Source organism: Lygodium microphyllum, chromosome 20 (genome assembly GCF_053477565.2).
Source record: "Lygodium microphyllum isolate KBCC chromosome 20, Lygodium_microphyllum_v1.1.10, whole genome shotgun sequence".
Lineage (NCBI taxonomy): Eukaryota > Viridiplantae > Streptophyta > Polypodiopsida > Schizaeales > Lygodiaceae > Lygodium > Lygodium microphyllum.
In genome coordinates, this window is record NC_141154.1 from 123,950,583 (window position 1) to 123,964,867 (window position 14,285).

Genomic DNA, 14,285 nt, shown 5'->3' on the forward strand with positions numbered 1-14,285 from the left:
CAGTCTTGTTCATGTAGTATTCAAGAACGATTTGTTAAGATTTCTAATTTATGCAATATAGATGGATTGTAATCAACATTCCTAATTTATGCATCCTTTGTTTGATGATCACTTTAAATTTGAGTGCTGCCACTAGACTACCTTGTAGCGGTGCAATGACGCAATCTTTCCTCCATTAGCATCAACATCTGACATGTTTGTATCACACCCATGAGCAAGATTGACACAGCCCTGAGATCGGTACATTCCAATGAATGGAATCTGCATCCAGTAAGTGAAATTGGAAACTGAAATTGAAGAAGCTTTCCATTGTACCGATGTGTCAGCTGATTACCTCAAGTTTATTAAAATGCAGCTGACTCAGTACACAACAAACTTCCTGGACTATATCTGACTTATTCATGTCTGCAAAAGTCTTGAAATCTCCCTGTGGTCCACTATACACATTTCCAAAGGCATGTTCATAAATCCAATCTGCCTCCTTGTGTAAATCCTCATCAGATGCAACTGCAAACTGTTCAAATATCTGCCAAAAAATATATAATCTGTTTTGAGGGCATGAGTTTCAAAGGCAAAGGGTAACACACACAAAAACAAATAAGTTTACCAGGCTAACCATGGCGTTTGCAATAATCAATTATAAGAGCATACATAAACTAGATTAACTGTCCGGACCAGCAGCCTACCACATAACTTGAATTCAGGTAAGATCACACCTTTCCACTAAGCCAGCTATACTTGTTAGCTGGTGTTCCAGTGGTTGAAAGCCTTACAACTAAATCAGAGAAGGATCGTTAAACATAACCATTGGGAAACTTTGCCACAAATGCTTTTTAAACAACAACAAAAATGCAAATATGCACAGAAAATGACACCCAGCAATGCAAAGATTGATTGAAAAAGTAACATACAAAGGAAATCCATGTCCCTAATTTCTTTTAAATAATAGAGACGCTCCATCAGCTTATGCCAAAGTTGAATAAACACATACTGCAACCACATTATCAACCAGATAGTAAGCCTAACAGGCTGCTGGTTTGTAATGTTGGTTTCATCAGGCTTATGCAACCAGTTGCTAACACCATGTATATTTCATGATAATAGAATGGAAATTTACTATGGGGCAGTACTTTGCTTGGAGTGATGCAATGTGGCCACTTTTGTCCAAACTGGGATCATACTTATACCATCAAGAGTTCTTCAACTTGTCAAGGAGCTCCCAACTTGGCAATGCCTAGCCTTCCTTAACCAAATCATTGCAGAAATAAGCATCAGAATCAGTGACTTTAAATGCACCCTTGGTGGATGTGCTGTCTTTTGCTGCATTTCTTTGTTCTTAAACCACATAAAACACAGTATCTTCAAGTTTATAACCTTGAAGTGGCATCTATTAGATCAAATTTGTCACACTGTGCAGGCACGCAAGAACAGTGATTTTGTGGGGCTAGGCTAGATAGATATAGAATCCTCAGCTAGGCTGGGGACTCCATCAAAAAGCCAGCCACACTACATGCAATGGAGCCGGTTCCAAGCAAGGATGTAAGCCTTAAGGACACCAAGGATCTCCAAAATATTTAAAAGAAATGCTGAATTGATGCCGTTGTCCATGGTGGCAATAGGCAGCAGCCCTGAGCCTAGGACTAAATAAGTGGGAGCCAGCTCTGTTTTCCATTAAGATGATAGACAAAGTGGGTGATTCCCTTTTGCATCATCAAAAATCAACCCATCAAAATAGAGCACACTAAGTTAAAGCCTCACTAACCATGATACACATGGAAAGAGAAAAGGGGGTTTACCATATGCTATTAGGAAGATTAGCCAGGAGTTCCTTTTTGAATAGATAGATCTACCAATATTAGAGGCATCAGATTGCCCATCCCTAATTTCGAGGAGCTCCTTGATGTGGATTTTGAAAATGACAACAGTTTATTTAGACAAGGATGAGAGAAACTTTAGGGCCTTTGTTGCAGCCATATGATCTTCAATAGAGCATATGGTGCTTTAGTTAAATTGGCATAACTCTTACAGTTTTGGGGCATAATACACTAGATAGCCAGACTAGATACCTCATGGGGACCCTGTGGGACTGTAGTGAGACATCTTGGATGCCATGTGGGGATTGACATTACTTCAAAGCAGCAGTTGGCACCTCTTTTCTTGAGCATCATGCAAGAGCTCCTTCGTTGGAGCTCCGCGAGGTTTTCTTTAGCAGGGGCACTCATGGTTGCCAAACAAGTTCTTCTCACAACCATGTGGTATATCACTTTCTGTTGGGCATTGTCCAAGCCATGCATGGGCAGCTGAAATCCTCATCATGAGTGTTAGACCAGCCAAGACAAAGGTGGCTTGGGATGCTATAATTCAGCCTAGATCCTAAAAAGGCTTGGGGATCATAGACCAGATAGCTAGAATAGAGCCTTGTTGGTTATGTTTATTGTAAAGGCCTCTTCAACAGCCCCATGTTGTTGAGCCAAATTATAGTTAACGTTAATTAAATAGCCCCAAAACTCAAGATAATTAATGAATTTTAACTATTCTTTAAACTCCGAGCAGTTCAAGAGAGTTTCAATGTCCCACATGTAAAACCCTAATTTGGGAGGCCCCAAACTTTTTGTAAATAGACAGCCTACCCTCCCATTCAGTCAATCTAGTATTTGCAGGTTTCAAGCGCTCTAGCTTTGCTGCCCACACCCCATTCACTGAGGACATCTTAGCTGAGGCTGCCCAAGATTGTCTACATCCATCCGGTACCTCTTTCCAGCCTTCATCGTGCAGTCTACACCATCTACTACTGCTGTCCAACCTCATCGACTGCTGCTGATCACTCACCCTGATGTTGCCATCTGTCACGTGGCAGCAACTACTGCGTTTGCTCCTGCTGGCTGCCACTCTGCCCCTATCGACTGCAGCAACCACTGTGTTTTGACCAGCTGACTGCCATATAGCCTACCACATCATCACTAGCTCCTGTGTTGACTGTTTTCTCTCTCCTCTGCACATCCGCTGGCATTATCATTTGTTACGTTTGGTGTTGTCCGACATCTTGGAGGCTGCATTGCTGTGATTCCAGATCTGTCAAGGGTACGGCACTTGTCTCTATGTTACCCTAACCCTAACTATGTTCTATTGAGTTTATGCTTTGCCGTACACTTTCATTTATGTTTTTGCATTAGGATATTTCCTTACATGGTATCAAAGCTAGGATCTCTTCGAAGAAACCTAGGCCTTTGATCTGAAAGCCCTTCACAAGAAGCAACTTGCAAGAACAACAGGAGGCCATGATGACTTCAAGCATGACATCACCAGTTCATTCTCCCGAGCCAAATCCATCGAGAAATGAGACGGAGTGGGCCTCACAGCTTGTCCTCCATCCTCCAACATGGCTAGAGAGACCTTGGACTACCATGGAGTCCGTCGACCATACGAGATTTCAAGAGCCAAATACGATCTCATCCTCATGTTTTAGCCTCAATAACAGATTAAAGTAAACTTGAGTTTTCCCCTTTAGATTCAATGCACTGGTCTAATGATTTGCAAGAAGGACAGAAACTCCACAACGCGTTTGATGCCAAAGGAAATGTTATTACACCCTGGGATCGGCGTTATCCCCGCCCCTCTCCCAAGGCAGTGGATTGCCCTTCTACCTCCAACGCAGGTCGCCAGAATTCTTTTGCAGTATTGGCTGATTTTCTGGATGAGGGTGTCTTGGATGCTCTCGCGGAAAAGGTGAAATCGAGGCAGCAGGTGCCTCATTCCTGATTTCCGTCTTTGAGGATACATGAAGATAGCCACGTGGAATGTGCGAGGCATTTGCTCTCGCCATAAGCAACATGCCATGTGGACCGTCTTGCACGAGAACCAGTGGGATGTATTGTGTGCAGTTGAGCACAAAAGTCACGGTGAAGCAGGAAAAGTGATGGATTGTCATGGATTCCGCCTGTTTTATGCAGGGACCCATGCTGCGCACTATTCGGGCGTGCTGATGATTGTCCATGAGAAATATCAGCCTGTCCTTGTTAAAAATGATGTGCAGGGCCGCTTTCTGGTGATCGAAGTCTTATTTGAAGGCGAGATTTTATGGCTGTTGGGCCTCTATGCTCCGAATGATCCCGCATCCCGGCGGGATCTTTGGTCCACTTTGCACGGCTCCATGTCACTCGGCCGAAGGGGATTTTTGATGGGAGATTTCAATATGTGTGTCGACTCTTCTCAGTCCACTTCAGGGCATTCGGTAATGGATACGCCGGAAAGCCGGGTGTGGAGTTCTTTTGCTTTGCACGTGCTCAAGCAAGATCTTTGGTCGTGGCTTCACCCTTCTTTTTCAGGATTTACTTTTCATTCCGCACAATATGCAACTACCTGGTCGCGGCTGGACAGAATGTATATCATGCAGGGCGATGACTTTCTTCCCGAGATGCTGGAAATGAAGGTCTTGCGGCAATATGCGTTGTCGGACCATTTCCCCCTCCAGCTTGAGATGCGGGCACACTCTATTGCACCTTTTGTGCAATTCCTGGATAGGCTCCCTTTACGCTTCAACTCCTCTTATCTGAAGCATTCAGTTTTCCAGGGTATGCAGCAGTTGATTGAGAGGTTCTTATTGGACTTCGCCACTGAGGGCTGGCCTTCATTTGCAAGGCTGCTCTCTAATGTGCAGCGGGTTGCTCGCCAGTATGGGATCCATCATGCCTCGCTTTGCCGCCGGCGTCGACATGCAGCAGAAGACTTACTGGCCTTGGTCCGTTCCTTGCTCCTGGATTCCCCTGATGATGATTTTCTGCTGTCTCTGGAGAGGCGGTTGGCCCATCTTATTCAAGTGTTTCAGTTGAAATCTTATCAACAGGCCAAGCTGCACAACTTGATGGACACAATGCAAGATAGCACCTGCCAGTCTCATAAGTTCTTTCGCGCCTTGCATGCATCTCCGCCCCGCGAAAATATGACCAGACTCCAGGATTCGGAAGGTCGCATGGTCACGGATCCGCAGACCATTGTCACTATGTGCAGAAACTATTTTATGGATCTTCTTGGTTCCTCTTCCTCGCCTTCTAGCCAGGTTACGCATGCCCGTGCGGTCTTCTATCATCTGGTCCGCCAGCAGGTTCCAGTTGATATGCAAGCCGCTTTGGAGACGGATATTTGCGAGGACGAGGTTATGGACGTTTTGTTGCACCTGCCGAATGATAAAAGCCCTGGCTGGGATGGTCTCACTAATGAATTCTTTCAGACCTCGGCCACGCAGTTGGCGAAGCCATTGGTGGCCATGTTTCAGCAGGTGTGGGAAACGGGGGTCATGCCCTCCTCATGGAAAGAAGGCCTTATCAAACTAATTCCAAAGGTCCCTTCGCCGTCAAAGTTGCAACACTGGCGACCAATCTCTTTGATGGGCGCCATGTATAAAATCTACTCCAAAGTGCTGGCGAATCGGCTCCACAAGCACCTTCCAGCTATTGTGCATCCTCTCCAATATGGTTTCATTAAGGGCCGCAACATTCTGCATAATATCTTAAATGTGCAAATGGCCATTGACTATGCGCGGCACTCCGATCAGGAAGTGGTATTGATCCAATTGGACTTGGAAAAGGCATTTGATTATGTGGACTGGTCTTTCATTGCAGACCTCATGTCGGCCATGGGCTTTGGTACCCGAATGTCCCGATTGATCTACACCATTAGTGCGGAGGCTTCCTCCAGAGTTATGCTTAATGGTGGAGTTACAGAGCCATTTGTCCTTGCACGCTCGGTCCGACAGGGTTGTCCTTTGAGCCCCCTCTTCTTTGCCCTGGCGACGCACCTGGTCCTTTCAATGTTATCCTCCATGGCAGCCTCTGCCCAGCTGGCCGGTCTGTCTCTTCCGTTGGGTCAGCACTTCGTTAGCCAATCCTTGGCGGATGACACCTTTATGATTTTGCAGGCGGACAGGGACAACATTCGAAGGGCATTAGATGTTTGGACACTCTTTGGTCAGGCCTCTGGGCTTCGCATCAATGCCCTTAAGTCAGCCCTTCTCAGTTGTACGGAGCCTGATTTGCAGTCCTTAGGCTGGCAAGGCCAGGTGGTTTCCCGTGGCTCCATTGTCAGGCATCTTGGATACCCATTGGGGGTGGATGTACGGCCAAAAGCCCTGCTGGAGTGGATTTCACAAAAATTGGCAGCAAAGTTTATGTATTGGAAGTCGCAAGCCTGGCCATTCCATGTCCGCCTCAAAGTGGCCCAGACAATCATGCTTCCAATGCTAACGTATTTCCTGCCATTGTTGCCATGGACTCCTACTACTTTGAAGGCCCTCACTCATCCCATCCGTTTCATGCTATGGAAGAAGGACTCATTGCAGGCCGGCATTTCCTGGATTTCTTGGTCACACGCATGTACCCCTAAGCGCATGGGTGGCGGAGCGATTTTGGATGCACACACTCATATGTTAGCTCTCCGTTGGTCCCTTTTTCGTGCCATGTGTGTGGATCACCACCCTTGGTCCATCATAGCCCGTTATTTTCTTGAGGACAGCAGGCTCCGCCATGGCAACACACGGCTTCGGGCCTCCTGGTGGCATGTCCTTAATGCTGACTCTCATGTTTCCAGTCCCTCGTCCTCTTTGTTACTGCACTTGGTCGGCTCTTGGAAAGTGGTGCTCCAAAAGGCCCGCTGGCACCCGGTGGGGGACCGCTTGCAGACTAACTCCTTCCAGCTGGAATTGTTGGCAGTATCGAGACTCCTTTCATGGGAAGATAAACATCGACTCAGACCAAGATTTAATCGCATGGCCCGTTTAGGTGTGATGTCGGTTGCGGATGCTACCCTTGCTACTCACAATGTCCTCGTCTCATTTCGGACTGCTCGGCGACTCTTTAAGATCCCGCGTGGATACCGTGATTTGTGGGAGCAGCTTTCGTCGAAGCTTCAGGGTCGGCAACCCTTTCCTGCCTTGACGGTGGATCGCCCTTGGCAGGACTGGGATCTTGCAGGCCGCCTGAGTCTGGAAAAGGCCTCCACTAATCAGGTGTATCATCTTCTTGTTCAAGATCACCAATGGCTGGGAGAGAAAGCTAACACTGTTTGGGGACTGCGGAAATCGCTGTCATGGTGGCACAAAACGCTGATGGAGGGTTGGCAAAATAAGACACCTTTCAAATGCAAGGTTTTTCTTTGGCGGGTAATGATTGGTGGTCTTCCTCTGGCCTCGGCCCTTGCCAAGCGTCGCATCTCGAATGGCAATTGTTTCTTCTGTACCACACCGGCGGAATCGGCCCGACATCGTTTTCTTTCTTGCCCGCTCGCCAAGAATATCTGGTCACTCTTGTCGCTCATTTGGCGCGCGGTGGTGGGATCCTCGCTAACTCCTTTCGATTGGGTTTTTGTGCGCCCGAAGTATTCCGCACCGCCACAGTTGCATGAGAAGATCTTATTTCACTTTTTCAGATATTGGGGATGCTGGCACATTTGGACCACGCGCAATGCTTTTCTCTTTGATTCGGCCTCTAATGTACCCCGACATATTGCCAGGCTTAAAGGGCTCTTGCATTGGCAGCTGGATATCATCCGACACTCCGACTTGCTCCCTCGAGAGGATTTGCATCCGTGGCATATGGCAATTGCCTCTGGGTCGTTGCCATGATTGGTGTAACTTTTTCAGTGCATTACTCCGGGGCTTCCCCACATGTTGGCCGAGGGCCCTCGTGTATCTTGTAATCAGAAAAAAGAGAGAGAGAGAGAAAGAGAAAACCTCTTCACATGATGGCTTTGTGTCATCATGTATCTTGTAATCCAGTAATCGTGTATTTTTTTTTCGTAATTAATATAATTACCTTTTACAAAAAAAAAAAAAAAAACTCCACAACGAACTCTAGCCATCCTAATGTGGAAACTAGCATGGAGTACAAACTTTTCATCTCTCTACCACCCTCATCTCGATCTCTACCACTTTCATCTATGCCATTTACATCTCCACCTTCATTCCCTGCTATGTCAAGTATACACAACAACACTTCTTCATCTTTTGAGTTTTCTTCCTTTTCTTAGCAAGATATAGATGATTCTCATTAAGAAGGGACTCTGCGAACACCATTGGTTCATCAATCTTGAAGAAGATAGATTCTTATTTTTGAACACAAAGAAAAATAATGAGTACAAAAGATTTAACTCAAACTCCTATAAGTCCTCCCTCTTCTTTTCCTTTAGATTTTCCTTCTCAAGGTCATTTTGAAGTAGGTGAGTCATCTTCATCTTCATTTAATGCATTTAATGAACAAAAGAAACAAAAATCATTCCCACAACTACATCAACTGATCCATTTAATCTCCAACCCATCCCATCCTCTACTTCCGCTGCACCTTCCTTTCCTATCTTCATTAAGTGCACATCATATGTCTTTTGTGTTTTTTTTCCTTCATCCTTAGGCACAGCCTTTAGGACCTCATCTTTTCCTCACCCACGTGGTGTACCCATGATGGAGGCTCATCCTTCCTTCCCCACACTTTTGGGATTTTCATAGCCTAGGAATGCCACCCAACCATTACCAAGTATAGATCAATTGGTACCACAATTTGCCTCCATGGCATTAGTAATTACCTAGTGGGCCTTCATGTCATTATGTTGTGCACCAGCCGACATTTGGACAAGACTAACATATCTTCATGCCCCCACCTACAACGGCACCCTATGGAAACATTCATGTTCCAGTGCCTCCACATCAATCAACACCCATTGGACACTTCCAACCTATTTCTGCCTACCCACCTCCTCTTCCTCCACCTCCACTACCTCTTTATTATCCATCTTATTCCACCTATTAGACATATCATGGTTATTCATCCTCATTATCCAAACACGCCTTTAATGACAAGACTCATTTTAACGGGTTGAACATTGCTACTTGGTCCAATCTAATGAGACATGTCCTTGACTCCCAGAACCTATGCGATATCATGCAAGGGTTGGAACCCAAGCCTGATCCCACACTTGTTCCATACAAGGTTGTCCCTTCATGGAAGGTTAGAAATGCCTCTACTATCATTGAGCCAATGCAAGGCTTATTGCTTGAGTTTCATTCTCAACTTCAACATTTTGATTTAGCATCCGAGTATTGGGCACACTTGACTGACCGTTATGCGGCTCCAGATAGGACCTGTCGCATAAATCTAGACCATGAGCTTCAAAAATGGGGCTCATTAGTTCTCAGACGATCAGGTCACACTGTTCTTTAACACGGTACCGTGAAAATACTTCCATTGTGTACAGCAAGTGATTTCGTTATGCTCAACTACTCGATCAAAATCATAGTATGACCTCTATGGAGGAGGCTCTCATTGCTACTTCTCAAAAGAGGCAGCAAGGAAAAGGCAAACAAAACCAAGACTCAAATCAAAATCAAAATCAAGCTAGTGAGAGCCAAGGCACACCCGGTCTTTTTTGAAACCTGGGTACCAAAATGTACTAAAAAGAATAGGTATTGCCAACATTGTCAAAAAGCTAGCCACTTTGACGACAAGTGTCAATCAAAGACAAGAGTCACATCGCCAAATTCCAAGAATCAAACCCCTATCCCCAATCGAGCAAACCCCAGCAAGGGAGACAAGAAGGTGGCAACCTTCAAGAAGGGCAATGGCAAGGCTAGACCCACGCTGCCACCGTTTAGCCACATGGGCCATCATAATCTACATCGTTCTCAATGCCAAAGAGCATGTCAAATTGGTTTGCAAAGGCCCACATCATCTCCATAGAGACATTTAAGGATGCAAGTCTTGTCCACATCTGTGAGTTTCCTGCTGATGAGATGACTGTAGAGGTCCGCTCGTCACAACCAAGTACTTCAACTACTCCTTAGAGTGTGGATAGTGGAGTTACTCATCATAGGACCCCTGTCTCGAACATTTTCATCTCCTGAGCCCCTATCACCAAGATAGTCCATGTCAAGAATAACTTCTCAATCAAGATTCAAGCTCATGGTCGCATCAATTTTGTCACTTACCATGGCCCAAATAGCACCATACTAGATGATGTATACTATATTCCCTAGCTTGGGTTGAACTTGTTATCCATTCAACAGCTTTACCAATTGGAACAAGTAGTCTTATTTATTGCAACTACACTTAAGGTCCTTGACTCTCACACTAGTTTAGTGACTGCTCACAGTGAGGCATAGGCTAGTGGCTTGTACCACACGACACGGTTTCTTTCTCAGGCAACAACTAAGGGCTTTGAGTTCCACCACTTCTAGACTTTAGCCACTGCATGGAAGCCAATGGACATTGAGTGTCTATGGCATTTATGCTTAGGACATCTCCGATACAACTCTCTTTATGAGTTGTCGATTGTCAAATGGTTGAGGGCCTTCCACGCCTAAAGCTATCTAGGTGACCGTTAGAAGAGATGTAGTTTTTGGTAAAAGGGATATTATATAGTCTTCTACACCACACTCTGCACTATTTCTTCTTGAGATTATTCCATCGCAGATCATGCCTTCAGAGCGGAGTCTACTATCCACTCCTGACCCACCCACAAATTCTTCAGCTCCCAAGCCCCCTCGAGATTTGTTACCTCATTGATACCAATAGACGTGCAGGATTCGAAGGTCCTTTCATCGGATTCCACTCCAAAGGGCCCTACAAAATCTACCCGGTTTGCACCTCAAGCTTCATTTGCATCGCTATTTACAACTAATTATATTGTGCATTCTAAGCCGAATAGTTGGTAGAAAGCTCTTCAGCATTCCCAATGGTGATAGGCCATGGAAAAGGAGCTAGAGAGTATTGCCTAAAATGAGACTTGGACTTTGTTGGATCGTCTAAGTCACAAGAAATTCGTCAAGACAAATGGAGTTTTCGAACCAAGATAAAAGCTAATGGAACTCTAGATAAATACAAGGCTCGCTTTTGGTAGTGCAAGGGTTTGTGCAAAAGCAAGGCATTGATTATGAAGAGAGACTTTGCTTCATAATCAAAACTTTGCTCCTATTATACGATTGACATCATTTCGTTTTTTGGTTGCACTAGTTGCTCACCACTAGTTGCTCACCACAGTTGGCCCATCTATTAAACGGTTATTTGAAGAAAAAAGTCTGTGTGGAGCAACCACCTGGGTTTTCTTCTACTAACCAAAAAGCTTATGTCTTTCACTTGCAAAAAGCTCATTATGGGCTGAAGTAAGCACCACGACCTTGGTTCCAAAGGGTGGATAAGTTCCTTGGAACTCACAAATATCATTCTACCCCTTATGAACCAAACTTATAGGTCCATATCACTTCAAAGGGGGTTAGATTTATCCTGTTGTATGTAAATGATTTACTTATCACTCGCTCAGATTCTACTGCCATCACAGAAATTAAGACCATTTTTTGTGCTACTTTTGAGATAACTAGCTTCCGTTTGTTACCTTACTTTTCGGGGATGGAGTAGTTCGATTTGGGGAATGTATTTTTATGTCACAACAAAAGTATGCTCCTCAGTTATGGAACAATATTGTCAAGATCGAACGCGACCTATGGCCACACTTTTCAATTCCACTGTCCACTTGTCTAAAGATACCCCAAGTTAGCCCTTCGACAAGCACACCTAAATATCTATAGTAGGAAAACCGCTTTGGTTAATTCATACTAGGCCAGATTTAGCTACTCAGTCAATTAGCTCAATCAATATTTCACTGCACTTAAAATGTCACATTGGATTGCATGTCTTCATGTTTTGAGATATTTGAGATGTACCTATACAAATTCTGATTGGGCAGGAGATCCTGACACCCAGGGCTCCCATGGCAACTACCTTTATGAAAAAGACTGTGGAGGCACTTCTAGGGTTTGCACTGAGGAAACACAAAGTATACAACCACGACAAAAGCACAATGAGACAAACACAGACACAAAAAGTAAAACTCAAATCCTAAACGCAAAACTCAATACTCAAACGCAAATTTAAAAAAGGGATAAAAAAAACACAACTCTGAAGTGACTGAATGTTGTAAATGAATGTAAGAGTATACAATGTGCCCAAGGGCAAAGCAGTGTGTCAGAGAGTGACGTCCACTAGAGACAGATCCCAAGTGTTGTGACCACCAATCAGAGTGACGGAGTGAGAGAAACATCAAATGCTAATCACAAGAATGTGAGGAGGCTGAGGCAAGTGCAAAGGATGATGCATGATTATGTGGGCAAAGCAACAAAACGTAGCAATAGAACGCTGCAATAAAACCTGATAGTAAAACGTTGCAATAAAATGCCGCACTAAAGGAGCAAACGAGTTAATAGCAACAATCGCGAAGGCTAGACCACCACATGGTGGGAGACTAATGACTGAGATCTGCACACAAGGGTGAGAAACCTGCACGGAAGAGATGAAACTGAATGGGGGCAGCCTGTCTATTTATAGATGAGGATGGACCCTCCCAAATCAAGGTTTCATTGAACTCTCTCGAAGCGCTCCCCATTTTAGGGTTTTCATTAAATTAAGCTTGCTTTGGGACAAGTGGCTAATCAGCATGGAATACATTTCTTAGCTCAACAACCTCTTTACCTTGAGTAGGGCTCCCATCTCTCAAGCTAGTTGTAAGCAAGAGACCGTGGTGGCTTCCACAAACAAGGTTAAGTATAAGGTTCTCTTTGATGGTACCATGGAGGCATTCTACCTAGGGAGCCTGCTAGTGGCGCTCCAATCCCCAAGTGTTGCACCAACTATTTTCTACTATGACAACCAAAGTGCAATTGCACTAGTTGATAACCCCATTATCACACCTCAAACACGACATGTTGAAGTCATTTCCATTTTATCAAAGGGCAGATTGAGCTAGGCACCAGATCCCTAGAGTTTGTGCCCTCATCACATAATTTTACAAATATATTGACCAAGGTGATCAATTGGCTGATGCTACAGTGCTTACTACCCAGGATTGGCTCAAGTGTTTTCTCCCTTCCTCCTTCAAATTGACAAGGAGAGGATGCATCTCTCCAACTTTCCCTTCTAGTTTGAGAGGGGGTAGCTTTCTTCTCTTAGTGGTGACAAGATGTTTACAATTTCCTTTGCTTCAACCATTAGGTGTATTGTGCTTTGTATCTTTATCCCCATCATCAAGACGACTATGATTGTAAATCTTTATCCCCATCATCAAGACGACTATGATTGTAAAGGAGTGCTTGGATAAGTGAACAATTCCCCCACGAGTGAACTATCTAAGTGGCACCATTGCATAGTATTTTTCCTGAGCATAATCACATTTGCATTGCCTCTTGCATAACTCCAATGCATTGGGATTTTGTTCTTATAAATGTGCATCTATGCGCATTTATTCATTTTCACTCTTTGGAGTGGTCGACTCTGGATTCACCATCTTCGTAGCATTGCACATAGCAATCTCCCTTGCTTGCTTAGCTTGTCTAGCTTGCTATCCACACTTTTTTTGGCCTCTTCACATAACCACCACATCTGCTTCCTTCACGCTTAGCCTATTTTCTTTGTCATTAATACCCAATAATGGTTGGGATAGGTTTATTTGTTTGGTGAAGGTCTTGGGGCTGCCCATCCCTTTATCTCCCCTTGGGACACTATTAATTAACCAAAAACTTTGAAACCCTCACTTAACGATAAATCTTTTGAAAAGCAAAACAAATCTCTCAATAAATAAATAAATCATCCATTGTGTTTTGCAAGACTTAGTAGGCCATTGGGCAGCCGACAAGCACCCTTTGTTCGATGTTCTATCCTCTCTAGGATGCAAACTCAACTCCCTTGGTAAGATAACCATATCACCTCTATAGTCTTGGTAGGTCACTGGACAATCGACGTGCACCCTTTGTTTGATGCCCCGACTCCTTTAGGGTGCAACACCTTGGAAAAAAGAAAAGAAAAAGGGCTTAGGCTGGTTTACAGTCCCTTCTAGTTCAAGTTTTGGGCCCGAGAGGGGATCTTCAGCTAAATTACCATTAGCCTTGATTAAACAACCCCAAAACTCAAGATAATTAACGAATTTTAACCATTTCTTTAAACCAAGAGCAGTTCGAGAGAGTTTCAATGCCCCACAAGTAAAATCCTAATTTGGAAGGCCCAAACTTTTTGTAAATAGACAGCCTACCCTCCCATTTAGTCAATCTTATTTTTGTAGGTTTCAAGCGCTCTAGCTTCACTGCCCACATCCCATTCGTTGAGGACATCTTAGCGGAGGCTGCCCAACATTGTCTACATCCATCCGGTACCTATTTCCAACCTTCATCACACTGTTTGGAGATGAGATAGACTGGGCCTCACAACTTGCTCCACCATCCTCCAACATGGCTAGTAAGACTTCGGCCTACCACGGCGTCC

The 14,285-nt window shown here is 44.5% G+C and overlaps 1 protein-coding gene across 1 annotated transcript in view; it reads right to left on the minus strand.

The window, feature by feature from the left end:
* LOC148019345 (transcription elongation factor SPT6-like) overlaps nucleotides 1-14,285 on the minus strand; it is a 93,263-nt gene that overhangs the window by 55,998 nt on the left and 22,980 nt on the right. The window contains exons 7-8 of the mRNA XM_087660978.1: nucleotides 335-526; nucleotides 142-261 (exon numbers count right to left, since the gene is read on the minus strand). Coding sequence (XP_087517104.1) covers nucleotides 142-261; nucleotides 335-526 — 312 coding nt within the window. The remainder of the gene's footprint in view (nucleotides 1-141; nucleotides 262-334; nucleotides 527-14,285) is intronic.